Genomic DNA, 14,810 nt, shown 5'->3' with positions numbered 1-14,810 from the left:
AAAGTAGGTATAGGTTTCCTTTTTTAACGTAGTTTAAAATATATTAGTATTATAATGATATGTAATAGAAATAATTTAGAAGTAACTAAAATAATTTTATTATTATTGTGCAATATAAAAGTAATGATATTTTTGTAACATATTGTAAGTGTAAGGGTATTGTAATGTTAGTAGACATTATCGTTACTAAAAAAAAATGAAATTAATACTTTGTTATGGGATATACCAAAATGAAAAAATGAATAATTTGTTGAAGTATTATAAAATATTAAAATTATTCGAATGTGTGAAATTAGTGACATTTGAAAATTTGAATGATCGAAATAAATTGAATTAATACATTGCCCGAATAATTTTTTATTTTCCATAGTTTTTTAAAGAGGTAGTTGGATAGAGATTGAATATAATTTTTTTAAAAAAAAAAATAATAAATGTTGAATATTAAAAAATATGTAGATGACGTGATCTTTTTTAAATAAATTTAAGATTGTATTTGTATAGATAAATTATTGATAAATTTAAATTTTTAGATTTTGGGTTATAGTTAATTAAATAATTATTTATTTATTATTTTTGTAGAATAAGATTTCTTTGTAAAGATATATAATACTCCCTCCATCCCGGAATTATAATCTTGGTTGTGTTGGACACGAGATTCAAGGAATATTGATATTATATTAATAGTGGGTAAAAAGTATAGGTAAGACATTTTTGTCCTTGTGAGTGTATTAGTGTAAAAAGTAGTGGCAATTGTGTAATAATAATGAAATAGTAAGTGTAGTTATATATCGATATGGTTATTTATGGAAATAAGATTATTATTTTGAAATAGACAAAAATAATAAATAAAGACTATTGTATTAGAACAGAGGGAGAGGGAGGGAGTATATAAGTGTTAACTGTATTTCTTAACAAATGTAACAAATCTTCTTATAATAAAAATTGATTAGGTAATAAGAGATAATGAAAAAAGTAATTGTAACAAGAGGTGGAAATAGGTAGGCTACGCTTTGGCTAAATAAGCCAGGCCTATTTCATAAAATTAAAACTTGAGTCTGGCATATCGGCCTATTAAAATATATATCTAAGGTCTAGGTTTGGCCTACTTTAAAGTTTGACTGGGTCTACGAGCCTATTTAAAAGTCTATATAATATTTTTTATTTTTTAAATTTAATATTTTTAGAAAAATATATACAATTATTTATTATATATAATAAATCAGTTAAAATAAATTAATTTTTTAGTTTTTATTGTCACCAAATATAATTTTTTATAAATTATAAACAATTAAAACATAATATTTATACATTTTAAATAAAAAATATATATATATATACTATATAAATATATAAACAGGTCGGCCTGATAAGCCAAAAAGGCTTTTCGTAAAGCCTAAGTCTATTCTATTTATTTAAAAAATTAAAAAATATATCTGAATTTAACTTTATTAGTAAACAAACCAGGCTTATGCAGGCAGACTGTAGCCCTAACGGGCCAGCTGGCCTATTTTCATCCCTAATTGTAACAATGTTCTAAAGAATGAGTGACATTCTTCATGCACAGCTATTATAGGTTTGTTATTTTAACATTTTAAATCAAAATTAATATTATTATTATGTATAGTTTTTAATAAAAATATATTATTTTTTCTTCTAAAATATAATATCAAAATACTATTTAAATAAAAAGTTAAATCAAAATTTTTTATTTTAAATTAATTTTCAAACTACAACCAAACAAACATAGGAGATGATTGGTACAAAGAATTGAATAGCAGAGAAACAATGGTAGGAAGTAGAATTGCAAATAAAAATGAATTAGGGAATGTAAATTAATTTTCTTATTTGTAAGATAAAAAGTTCAGTTAAAAAATGTAAAAAATAAAAAATAAAAAATACAGCTATATGAATGAACGAAAATATTTATTTTCTATCGATTCTCTATATCAAATGTACCCTTAAAGCATTTATAAAAGAAATAGTATATCAAATTAAATTTCTATTTAAAAAATTAATTTTAAATCAAAATCAAATAAATTTAATTATTCTCTTATAAATCAAAATATAATAAATTTTAATTATTTATTTTTTAATAATTGCAAACTCTATAATTTTTAATTTATTTATTTAATTAAATATTTTATTTTTAATAATTAAATTTTTGTTTTTAAAAATTATTTTATCAATTTATATTTATCATTTTTAAGAAAAAAGATAATTTAATAGCAACTATAAATACTTAAAATAATGCATATTATTATTATTATTATTATTATTATTATTATTATTATTATTATTATTTTAATTATGTGAGAATCCGCCGTTGCTATCCGCAATTTTGCACTGGGTAAACCCGTGTCAAACCTAGTAACCTTGCAAACTAGATCCGACAAGACAAATAAACCTAAAAAAGTCGAAGTTTGAACCCATAACTTCAGGGTCGCAAGTTCACTTCCCATATATATTGATCGGAATATTATTATTTTTATTATTTTATTTTTTTATTACTCTTATTTTCTAATGACGCACGGCGTCGGAGTTTGAACCCATGACTAGATCATAAATACACCCACCACACCACACACCAAAAACAAAAATAATACTCTCTTCGTCCCATAACTAAGTATTCATTTACTTTTTGCGTGTTGATCTTTGAATATTAATTATTATATCAAAACGTATTACAAATCAAGAAAAAATTGCAAAAATATTTCTATTAATGTCTTATAAAACTAATATAATAACATTTGTATAAAAAATTATACAAATATAAGGATATTTTTATACAATGACGCAAAAGGTAAATTGATACTTTGTTATGAGACGGAAGGAGTACGTCAGTATATTATTATTATTATTATTTTAATAACGTGGGAACCCGCAGCCGCTACCCGAAAGTGCACACTGGGTAAACCCCCGGTCGAACCTAATACCCTGTAAACCAGATCTGACGAAAAAGTCACCAGCTACTATTATTATTATTATTATTATTATTAAAGGTGGGGTTCACATCAAAAACTAAAAACTATTACAAGTAGAGTCCATCCACATTAAAAAAAATTAAAAAGAAAAATAAATAAATGAACAAATAATATATATGATACGATAGGATACTGGACAGGCAGTAGATACCGATGAATACACAATTTTTATATTTGATGAATTCAAATAATTTTTATGAGTGATATTTATATAATTTAACTACTATTTACATAAACCGAATGATTAAGACGTGGATTATAATAATAAATACGCACAGTATATAGTTAGATTAAAATATTAGTGTACTATTGCCGTATGTTTAATACTCTCTCCCTCTCCGCTGCGAATCTTAGAGCGGATTCTCTAGTTGTCCTGATCAGCCTATAACATATGTTATATGGACAATCAATGAATATTTTATATATAATATATATTATTTTAAATATATTGAAATACGTATAAATGGGCATAAATTTTATATATAATATATATTATTTTAAATATATTGAAATAGATCACCAGTATAATATATCAAATTAACAATTGATTTATGCTCCTCCCTCCGTTTTTTTAAAATTTGTTTTTGTTTTTTTATTTTTGTTTGTTTCAAAACTATGATTTCATTTTTATAAATTATATTATCATCATAAAATTATCACTATTATTTTATTATTATTAAATAAATATCACTATTTCTTTATATAAATACACTTGTTAGACTGTTTTATTATCTACTTTATACGCACTTGTAATGTGATATTATTTTTTAAATTTCACACCGGACTCAACTCAGACTATTATTTCGTACGAATGAAGTATTATATATTGTACTATGTTAAAATATCAGCATAGCACTAATTTGACCGAATCAATCTAGGCTATACAGTAATCAACATATATTTATACATATCTTATTATATGTTATATTATAACTTACCTTAGTACTATGTATAAATATACGTTGTTCTAATCAAATCAACGCCATGTTGACTTGGCTAAATTAGCACATAATCTTTAGTCTAAAATATAATATATATATACGGTAAAATATACTATGTGAATAATTATCATATGTTGTTACTATTAACTATTTAATATTTATACTTATATTAATATATCCAATAAGTTTAGATTAATTGGAAAATGTATTAAATTTTTATAAAAATTTTGAATATAAGATATAGTTTTTTTCTTAATATAAGATATAGTTTAAAATTACTAATATTAGTATGCATAATAAATAATTACATAATTTGTAACAACATGTTTGGTTGTGTTTTCTATTAGCTATTATTAGTATACTAATCTTTTATATTTATAAAACATCATATTATATATTTAGTTCTGTTGGACATAAATTCAAAAGCATCTTAACAAAAAATAGACGCCTTATGGAACAGGTGGTTGAAGGCTATTTGAAATTTATTCGCAGTTTGAACACATGCAGCTCAAACATCGTTGAATAAATAGATAAGGACAGACGAGAGTTAGCCGCATAATTTATGAAACCATAAAGAGACTGAGTATTGCCGCAATTTCGTGAAATCCCTGATGAATTTTTATGCAATCTAGCCTATTTTATAAAATATAGATTGAATAACGTAGTTTTGGATTCAAACAATCCCCAATGCAATATATATGTGCACATTTACCTTCAATATGGTATTCTAACAAACCCTACCATGTAAAAAATTGTATGGAATAATTAGATTTAATAACACGAAGGTACTAATTTAACAGCAACAATGAGAAAATCTGGTCATCAATATTTTCAAATATATTCACTTTCATTAAAAAAAAAAAAAAAAAAAAAAAAAAAAGGGTGAAACTAACATAGTAATCTTACAGAAAAATGCAGCGTACCTACATTGTGCAGACATCGATGAAGATCAGCAGTCGGGCAATGTCAGATGCCTCGGAAGCTGCTTTACTCAATGGAGAACTTGTTTCGACAACATAAATACCGCTTTAGACTTCTGAGGAAAAGAAATTAATGATGACGAGGAAGGGTGTCGAGTGATCGAATAATACCTGGTGGTTTCAGAATCTGAATACAAATTATACAGAACAAGGACTTTGCCATGTGGAAATATCGGCTAAAAGATTGCGGAGCTGGTCTATCAGAAGCTTCAGGTTTTTGTTCTTGTCTGCAACTTCCTGGTCCAGACATTTCGGACAATTAGGGATATGCCGATAAAAAAAAATTAGCTACTCTATCATACAGATGTTTGAACAAAAAACAATCGTTTCTGTCAATGAGTGAAGTAACCAAAGATCGTAGCTGAATCTGGCTGCCAAAAGTGGAACAAAAATTTTGGTATAAGGAACTTGTAAGCAAACATTGTATAGCCATTGCAGGCTCGCAGCTCAAGAAATAATGTGTAGGCAGAGATTTTCAAATTCTAATCTCTATTACGATTGCGAAAAATGAAATAGGAGAAAAGGGTGCCAATAGATAAAATTAGCTCCTATCTTTCTAAATATCGGAATTGGATTATAGTACAATTAAGTAAACTGATTTATACCTTTCTTAAAGTAGCGGCCTGTTCTTCAAGTTTCTCAATTTCTGTTTGATCTGCCGGAGGCGTGGAACTACCTGCTGGTACTGCTTCAGATGTTTTAGCCTACATTAATAGAGGAATTCGTCAATCAAGCAGATGAAATTATCAAACTCTTTTTTCAAAAAATCAGCGCAACCCGCATCCATGCAGATAAATCAAATTCCAAGAAAGAATATGTTAATAAGCTCAAGTTCAAAGTGAACAAAGCAGCACTGAAACCAGTTTATAGAGAATTAGCATCGAGGCTGTTTGTTTCGATTCTCCAAACAACACAAGCTCATCCAATCAATGAGTCCCACACTTGACCAATATGTAAAGCCAATATAAGCTTAAAAGACATTACATAAACAAAGTCCAAAGATGTCAGAGAGCAAACACTTCGAGGATCAACAACAATAACATTAGAAAAGGCATCTGAACAAGTTCAACAGCTCAAGCGAAACTGATGATGCCCCAATGGAAGGGAACACAAAGAAAGGGAGAATGCTTCGAAACAAAATAACTAACTTCAAATGTTCAGGTATCAAAACAAAACAATCGAGGAATGCCATTCATGCAAGGATAAAAAAACAAAACAAAACAATTGAGGAATGCCATTCATGCAAGGATAAAAAACAAAAAACAAAAAAAAACCTGGAAATGTTAGAAATAAATCAGAAAAACTCCATGGCTATGCTCTTTATCTGATTTTTCAATTTCTTTAAAATACAATTTTCACCAAAAAAATCACATCAAACTACTATTTAGACACAAAACAAAAACCAAAACACCCCAAGTGTTCGAATAATTAATTCAATATCTCAAGCCAAGAGGTTTGAATTGAAAAGATAAACATTAGAAACCTATTGTTAAAAGTTGAACAATCCATGAAAAAAACAAGCAATGTTCATCTTACACTGGAAGCACAACCAAAATAAACCACAAGGTTTTATGAACACTGAAAGCTGAGAAAGTTCATATAACCCATTCAATACCTCAAATTCCCACAAAAATTTAGCATAAGTTTGTAGCAAGTTCAATTAAAGCCATCCAAAAACAAACCACAACAATTTAGAAACACAGGAATGCTATGAAAGTTCAGGAAGAAATCAAAATTTCAGAAACACATTCAATTCCTCATATAAAACGGTTCAAATGTAAAACAAATAACCGACCTACAGAAGCAGAATCAAGAAGTTCAAATCGTCAGGTACAAGAACGAAAGCACAACGTACAAACAAAAGTATACCTTCTGGGAACTGGAGATTGCAATTAGTACAGACCGTAGGGCAGCAACAGACGACTTGTACTGAAGTCTAGCCTCATCGAGGGCGCCGCCGCCGACGTCAGAGCTATTGTGGTGGTGGGGGTGAGACTGCGACGCCGAAGCCGAGGCAGACGAAGACGCCGACGAGGACGAATCAGATAAAACGTCGCCGTTGTTGTGGCCATTGCTCATGCTAGTGTGTCCGCCGCCAACATTGCCAGCGGTCGCCGCAGTTGCAGCGTTCGGAGGATTAGCCGAAGCAGTATTGGACCAGAGCGAGGGATTGCAAAGCTCATCGTTCATGGCGGAGAGGATTAAGAAAGCGGACTCAATCGTTTCTTCCAGATGCTTCTGGCCTTCGACGGCGAGTTCTTGTGTGGTTTTGGTGGTGTAATTGCTGGACGTAGGCGACGAACTTAGCGTTGACGGCTTCTCCTCCATTTCAGAAGATCTCTTCCGGCGGCCCTCGACGGCGGCTGCGGTGATGATGTGATCCGCTGGAGAGGGTTAGGGAATGGCAAGAAATTAAAATCGTCAGATTTATGTTAAAGTCGCTACAGCAAACTAAAACACGACTTCTCAAGGGATTTTCAAAGTCGCGTTTCTTAGAATTAGTTGAACAATATGTGCCTAATTCAATGAACTATGGTTTAACACTGGTTAACTTTGTTCTTGATCAAACCCTTAATGGTAAATATCAAGAAATCTATAGGCAAAGGCTCATATTTATTAATTTGAAGTGTCTTGAAGAAAACGACCAATTAACAACCACTTGGGCCATATTCTTTGCAGCTGTGAGAAAGAAAAAACTTCCCCAGAAGTCAACAATATCACCTAGAAAAACTATGGAGACCATTCAACCGAAAATTGAATAACGAGAAGCAAGTTTTCATTCATCATCCCATTGTCTGATCCACTTCTGGTATTAATAGAAATCTAATCCAAATCCAGATCCCAAAGTTGACTTTTTTTAAGGCTCCCACGAATCTGGGCAGAATCTTCCAAACCTTCTTCTTGATGGGGGAGGAAGAAAAGCTCCCAAACAGTGGGGATGAAATGGAGCAAGAAGAGAAGGGAAAGAATGGGATCCGAGGGTGTGTGTATGCCCCAATTTATTGGCTGGAAATGCTGTCGAAGGAATTGCATTGGAGCTTCGTGTTTGGGGTAATAATTGTCTATGGTGTGAATCAGGGCCTGGGGGGATCTCTCACTCGAGTTGGCACAGAATATTACATGAAGGATGTGCAGAAAGTGCAGCCTTCTGAAGCTCAGGTCTACTCTGGAATCACATCCATTCCATGGATTGTTAAACCACTTTGGGGACTTCTCACTGATGTTGTCCCAATTTGGGGATTTCAAAGGCGGCCTTATTTTGTTTTTGCAGGTAATAATGGATTCAATTTTTGGTCTTCATGGATTGCTTTGCTTATTTTGTTCTTGTCTGAGTTTGTGCTTGGATGATCGATGTACGTAATAAAGGATTGATCTTTAATTGTTGAAGGTATGCTGGGAATGGTAGCAATGCTGTTCTTGTCACTGCACTCTAAGCTGCATATAGTGTTGGCATTGCTTTCGTTGACGGCTTCGAGCGCTAGCGCGGCGATCGCCGACGTCACGGTGGACGCCTGCGTGGCGCAGAACAGCGGCAGCCACCCCTCCCTCGCCGCCGATATGCAGAGCTTATGCGCATTGAGCTCGTCGATCGGATCGCTCATTGGATTCTCGTTGAGCGGTGTCTTTGTTCACTTGATCGGTCCGCAGGTTGGTTCGTTCGTGTTCGTTCATTCGCCACCGGTAGTTTTGATCGTTGATTGTTTACGATTTTCGGGGATTTGATCTGTAGGGCGTATTCGGCTTGTTGGCGACGCCGTTTTTGCTCGTACTGTCAGTTGGTGTTCTGTTACGGGAGCCACGGGCGATCGACGGATTCGCCGTCGAGCAGGTAACGTTGTGTGTTCGACTGCAATGTTATGTGTCGTCGACGGGAGTGTAATTTGCATTAACTGAATCAGATCAGTCGGAGCTTCGTCGATGCTGGTAAAGCGATGTGGCGGACGTTGAAATGTCCCGAGGTGTGGAAGCCGTGTTTGTATATGTATTTATCGTTCTCGTTGAGCTTGAACATCTCCGAGGGGATGTTCTACTGGGCGACGGATGCTGAGGCGGGTCCGTCGTTTTCGAAGGAAGCTATCGGGTATATTATGGCGATAGGGTCAGTCGGGTCTCTTCTCGGCGCGATATTGTATCAATACGGTTTGAAGGACTATCCGTTTCGCGACATTCTTTTCTGGGCGCAGGCGTTGTTTTGCCTGTCGGGAATGCTGGATTTGGTGCTCGTGCTGCGGTGGAACTTGAAGGTCGGGATACCCGATTACTTCTTTGTTGTGATCGATTCCAGCGTGTCGCAGATGATCGGGAGATTGAAATGGATGCCGCTTCTTGTTCTGAGCTCGAAGCTATGCCCCGCCGGGGTGGAGGGGACGTTCTTCGCGTTGTTGATGTCGATTGATAACGTGGGGCTTCTTACGTCGTCGTGGCTCGGGGGGTTGTTGCTTCATGTGTTGAGCGTTACGCGGACGGAGTTTGATAAAATGTGGCTCGCGGTTTTTGTTAGGAATGTGTTGAGGATAAGCCCCTTGTTTCTGCTGTTTTTGGTGCCGAGAGCTGATCCGAATTCTTCGATCCTTCCGGTTTCGGAGGAAGTTTTGGATGCCGGAGAAGCGACGGCAGCGCCGGAGAACATCGAGCTTGTTGCTCTTGTAGACAGCATGGATGGGAGATAGGTTTTATGTTAGAACTTTGCGGATTCTTGATGAAAGATGAAATGTTTTTGAGATTTTAAGGATGCAATTGTATTCATTAACTTTTACTCCAAACATAAACATAAAATAAGACTAATCAATACCCATCTTTTACTATTATCAAATTTTTTTCCCAAAACTCCAAAATCTCACTAAATAACACATAATTTCTTATGCATAAATTCAATAAATTGAACCAAATAAAACAACATAGGAAAACAACACAAGCTCCCCTCGGACATCAATAGAGCAGAATTTCTTAAGCAATCCGGAATTTCTTAGGCAATAGCTAGCATATCGAAAACATCAACGGGGCCGCAGAGAAGAGCATGGAACTAGATAGTGTACCAATCCAGCAATAGAATAGAATTTTTATACAACTCTCTGAAGGCGAGTTTGTTACAGCATTACCATTGTATGCAGAGTAGCGAAGAGATGAGATACATACCGAACATCAGAATTTAGAACAGCTGGCGCTGAGCTAGGTAGTGCCATATGCGCACTTTAGGTTTCACTAAAACACACAGTTGTAGATCGTCTGCAGCTGATGGATTTCATTGAGCCAGTCTCTTTAAGTGTTGCAGAGTCTTCTGTTTGATCCATTGCCGATCATAAGGCAGGTAGGCTTGAATCGAGTGGTCATAGCTGCAAAAGCATTATCACGTGTGTAAACATTTTGAGCCAGAACATCACATTACTCCAGTTATATATACATATCTATATATGTAAAGAGAGAGAGGGAGATTACACTAATGCACTCAAATCAGCAAGCCCATCTATAAAATTGTAGAGATCCGAAATATCGTAGGTTATGTTTCTTATGGTAGGATTTATGTCTCTCAGTTTCCTTTCGTAGAGTCCACAAATTCCTGCAAGATTATTATTAGAAATAGATCAGATAAGATGGGTGAAAGAACACATAAGTTCTATTGTTTCTGAATTTTGTTATTTTTTTTTTTAATTAAATGCAATAGCCAGAATATTTGTCCCCTCTAAAGTTCTTCTGACCTCTTAACAAAAATAATATGTAATTGTGTCATTATAATCCAACTACCAAATGATAATGGCCTAATGAAGGAAAAAATCGTGTTTTAATAAATGGCGAGCACAAGAGTTTGGTATTATTAAATTACAAGTGATAAATGATTGTAGAAGCAGTTATCATAACAAAACCATAAGAAGATTGTGAAAATTATGGCAGAAAAGCCCCATAAGTTAACTTCAGTTCTATATGTTAAAATTCAAGAAAAAAAGAAGAAAAAACCATATACAAACCATCCATTGCTTGACTGATTGAATCATAATCCATGAATGTACGAGTTGCTCTGTGTGGAGAGGTTTGCATAAGAATAATAGTGTGCCTGTTAGACTGCATAGCACCATATTATCTGATAAGAAACCGAAAGAGGACACAACTGAATAGTAGCCAGAAGCCTTGCCACAATTCAAGCTGTTCAATGTTACGTACATTCTACATAATAGAAAAACAATATTCATAGCAACCAAAAAACAATATGATAAACTGGAAACCGGCATCAAATACCTGTAACTGAAAAGAATCTCTAAGAATTTAAAAGACTCTGCATTAATTCCTTATTGCTTTAGATTATGCTCTAATACATTGGGACACACTAACATCAAGATGTAATACATATCCAAGGCTTTATGAGACAACACCTAACAAGAGAAGCAAACTGCAAGCCAAAAGGAAATCAATCACAGAAAATCACTCAACAAAGTTCACAAAATGATTGGAAGTTGCCAACAGCAGAGCTGAAAACTACCATCCGGCGCAACAGTGGCGAAGCATGCAACCTTGAACTACTACCAAAATCATCTTCCACAATAACGGCCAAGAATGTAACCGTGAACAAGATCACTTGTGACAACAGTTGTTATAGCAAGACAGATATAAAGACTTAACTAAATTCTTATAACAAAGGCGTTGAAATAACGTCCAAGACATGGTGCCATTTGCCCAGATACACCACGCTGAAGGTGGGATTCTTAAAACATATATTAATCTTAGACAGATTCTGTGCCATTACCCGAAGCACTCTATTTGGTGTGATATCAATATGAATTGGGTAGATTAAAATGTTGATTGTACTTGTAATCTCTTTTTGATACTTGATTTTGGGACGCTGCCTTGTGAAAATTTGGGGTGTTCTTATTCTTTGATTATTTTCTGTTTCAATCTAATGTGATTGTGTCGTCCTGAGAGTCTTCCTCTTATATCAGACTTCAGATTTTTTCCTACCAAATAATAACTATAATCTGAAACCTAGAAACCTAAGAACTATTGTTGGTCCTTTCTTGTTCAACATATATACATTTATATATGCACAGAGTAACACAGAATCTATTAATCGAAAGCTCCAATCCAACAACACGCCATCGACAAAACGCAATACACTTCCAGCAAAATCAGAAAGTAACTGAAACTCTAATCGATTATTTTAAAAATCGAAATAACAAGCAGAAGCAGAATAAAATGCCTTCATTGAAAAGAGAGCATAAATTTTTCGAAAAATTCAGGAAACCACAAAGTTAACCTAACAATCACTGGGGACGACAGGTAGTAAATTCAATGCGATATTACAATATAAACGGAAAGAGTTAAACATGGATTAAGAACAAGATCGATACCATTCTCACGGAGCAATCGACGACCGGAAAACCCTGGACAAGGGGCAGAGACTTTCTTCAGCGGCGGCGCGAGAAAGAGGAAAAACCGACAGCCCAACCTTAGCTTGGAAGCATATGTTTATATCTGATTATTATTATCATATGTTACTAAAAAAAAATTAGTACTCTTGCTTTTTTATTTGAAACGTCCAATAACTATTGTCTATTTTTTTTCAAATATATTATTTATTTATTACTTTTAATTTCTATCATATACTTAAAGGCAAATTTGTTCATTAAGATAATTACCTAAAAAACCGTATAAATATACTTCATGACAATAAAAAATAGACGAAAGAAATAATATTTATTTATCTACGTGATAATTAAATAACTAGTCAAATTTATTTAAAAATATGTATATATTTACTTTATTCATTTAAATAATAAAATAATAATTTGATGTGATATTTTATAAATATATATCTATATTATTAAAAAATTATATGATCCGAATAATAATAAGTACTAATTTGTATTTTTTTTTATGATGTAGGAACTCAGCAGCTACTCAAAATGCCTATTCGGTAAATCTACGATCGAACCTAATACCCTGCAAACAGGCCCGACGAAAAAGTTACACTAGTTTTCTATAAAATTATAAGAAAATGAAAATGAGTTTTGTTTATTTGATATATAATTTTTACATTCAGTATTACAAATCATTACTATATAAAAAATAAAATCACATTTAAATCATTATTATTTTATTCTAATATACGAAATTCAATAGTATTTTAAACCTTTCAGTTTTAATTAAACCCGCCTACTAATATAATTATATAATATTATTTATTTATTTATTTTTTTTTTTTATCTATTATAATTTCGTTGGGGGACAATTCGGATGAGATATACACAACATAAAGATTAAAATTACAATTATATATATGGTCTTATAACCAAGTACTTATAAAAGTATTACTCCGGCTCATCTAAATTTATTTATTTTTTTTACTATTATTTAAATTTATTTTTGTTTTCTAAATAAAAGAATATTATCTTTTACCAAAAAATAAATATTTATATATTTTTTTCTTAAAATTTGTGTAAATTATTAAATAATACTATCTCCGTCTCACATACCATATCTGCTATACAGTAGTATTTTAGGAGAGATGTAATTAGTAGATAATTAAAAATGTATTAGTAAAAATAATTATCTTATAATATAAATAATTATAAATTAAAATTAAGATAACTAATTAGTTTAATTAAAATTTTTAAAAAAATAAAATTAAAAAGTTTAAAATGAGATTAAAGTGTATAATCATTTAAAAAAAAAAAGTGACATAGTATGTGAGACAGACAGAAACGGCTTGTATGTGGGACGGAGGGAGTATTTATTAGTTGTACGAAATATTCCTTGTATTTTGTTTTTTTAGTATGTTTGAAATTTTTTTGTTTAAATGTAATACTGACTCAGTCTTAGTACAATAGTCTTATTTACTATTTTTGTCTGTTCCAAAATAATAGTCTCATTTTCATAAATAACTATATCACCGTAAAATTATTCATTACTTTTTCATTATTATTACACAATTACCACTACTTTTTAAACTAATATACTCACAAGGGCAAAAAAAAATCATTTATCTTTACTTTTTACTATACTTTTGGGACGGAAAGTATTAAAACAATATATAATATGATGTGTTATGAAAAAAAAAATGTATATTTTTTTAGAAATATAGATTTCAAATAATATAAATTTAAAATTTGGATATAAAGAGACACATCTTTAATCTATTTGCTTTGTTTTAGTGTTTTTTTTTTTTTTTTTTTTGGAATACAAATAAATAATATTCTCTCTATTCCGGATCAAATAATCCATTTTGTTAAGGATACAGTATTTGATCAGATAATCCATTTAGTTAAAAATACAATATTTTAGGCATCATAAATTAGTAAGTTATAAGTAATAAATTATAATATTATTTTTTTATATGAATAGTATTTTTGATATTATTTTAAAAAAATTAATGTTATATTTCAATAAAATTTTATACAGTAATAAAATTTAATAAAAAATATATTTATTTATTTATCGTTACTATAAATTAGTTTTATTAAAAAAAATGAGAAGTTTTGAAGTTTAGATAAAAATATTTGTTAACTATGTAAAAAATAGAAATAAAAAAAATTAAATAAGTTCTATGCATAAAATATTAAAAATTTAATTAAATTTATTTGTATTTATTAAGGGTGTGTTTGTTTGGGAGATTGGATTAAATTTTCACTATTTATTCAAAATTTCCTCCCCCTCTAAAATATCAAATCAAACACTTATTTTTTATTTTTTATATTATACTAAAAATTAATTTTACATTCAAAACATCACATCAATACCTATTTATATTACATCATCAACTATTCAAATTCAAAATTTTTACTATTTAAATCCCAATTCAAAATCCAAATCCCCAAACAAACACACCCTAAGTGTGTTTAAAATTAATAAATTTACCAAATATATATAAAAAAAAAAGTTCATCTATTGTGAAATGGACGAAAAGGAAAAAATAGTTATTG

At 31.2% G+C, this 14,810-nt stretch overlaps 3 protein-coding genes across 5 annotated transcripts; 1 reads left to right on the top strand and 2 right to left on the bottom strand.

Annotated features, from left to right (window-relative positions):
- Positions 1 to 4,410: 4,410 nt before the first annotated feature.
- Positions 4,411 to 7,455, bottom strand: LOC127255789 (mediator of RNA polymerase II transcription subunit 30). 2 transcript variants are annotated; one of them, XR_007839717.1, is made up of 4 exons: positions 6,772 to 7,455; positions 5,508 to 5,606; positions 5,014 to 5,129; positions 4,411 to 4,924 (listed from the first exon to the last, which is right to left on the bottom strand). XR_007839717.1 is itself a non-coding variant. In XM_051281525.1 (4 exons), the coding sequence occupies exons 1-3, from the start codon at positions 7,228 to 7,230 to the stop codon at positions 5,041 to 5,043; spliced, it is 657 nt and encodes a 218-aa protein (XP_051137482.1). In that variant the 5' UTR covers positions 7,231 to 7,442; the 3' UTR covers positions 4,455 to 4,924; positions 5,014 to 5,040. The 2 variants fall into 2 exon arrangements, 1 of the variants encoding a protein (XP_051137482.1); XM_051281525.1 differs by having other exon boundaries at positions 4,455 to 4,924; positions 5,014 to 5,139; positions 6,772 to 7,442.
- Positions 7,456 to 7,558: 103 nt separating this feature from the next.
- Positions 7,559 to 9,709, top strand: LOC127255783 (probable folate-biopterin transporter 2). Its single transcript, XM_051281518.1, has 4 exons — positions 7,559 to 8,173; positions 8,291 to 8,550; positions 8,633 to 8,731; positions 8,802 to 9,709. The coding sequence occupies exons 1-4, from the start codon at positions 7,807 to 7,809 to the stop codon at positions 9,570 to 9,572; spliced, it is 1,497 nt and encodes a 498-aa protein (XP_051137475.1). The 5' UTR covers positions 7,559 to 7,806; the 3' UTR covers positions 9,573 to 9,709.
- A 207-nt stretch (positions 9,710 to 9,916) lies between these two features.
- Positions 9,917 to 12,383, bottom strand: LOC127255794 (enhancer of rudimentary homolog). Of its 2 annotated transcripts, none has more exons than XM_051281532.1 (4): positions 12,240 to 12,383; positions 10,866 to 10,959; positions 10,339 to 10,459; positions 9,917 to 10,235 (listed from the first exon to the last, which is right to left on the bottom strand). In XM_051281532.1, exons 1-4 carry the CDS (start codon positions 12,240 to 12,242, stop codon positions 10,145 to 10,147), a joined length of 309 nt encoding a protein of 102 aa, XP_051137489.1. In that variant the 5' UTR covers positions 12,243 to 12,383; the 3' UTR covers positions 9,917 to 10,144. The 2 variants fall into 2 exon arrangements, with proteins under 2 accessions (XP_051137489.1, XP_051137488.1); XM_051281531.1 differs by having other exon boundaries at positions 10,866 to 10,978; positions 12,240 to 12,347.
- Positions 12,384 to 14,810: the final 2,427 nt, after the last annotated feature.

The sequence above is a fragment of the Andrographis paniculata genome, unplaced genomic scaffold, assembly GCF_009805555.1.
Source record: "Andrographis paniculata isolate CXL003 unplaced genomic scaffold, ASM980555v1 Contig54END, whole genome shotgun sequence".
NCBI lineage: Eukaryota > Viridiplantae > Streptophyta > Magnoliopsida > Lamiales > Acanthaceae > Andrographis > Andrographis paniculata.
The sequence above is the reverse complement of the archived record's forward strand: the minus strand, read 5'-3'. Positions and strand labels throughout refer to the sequence as shown.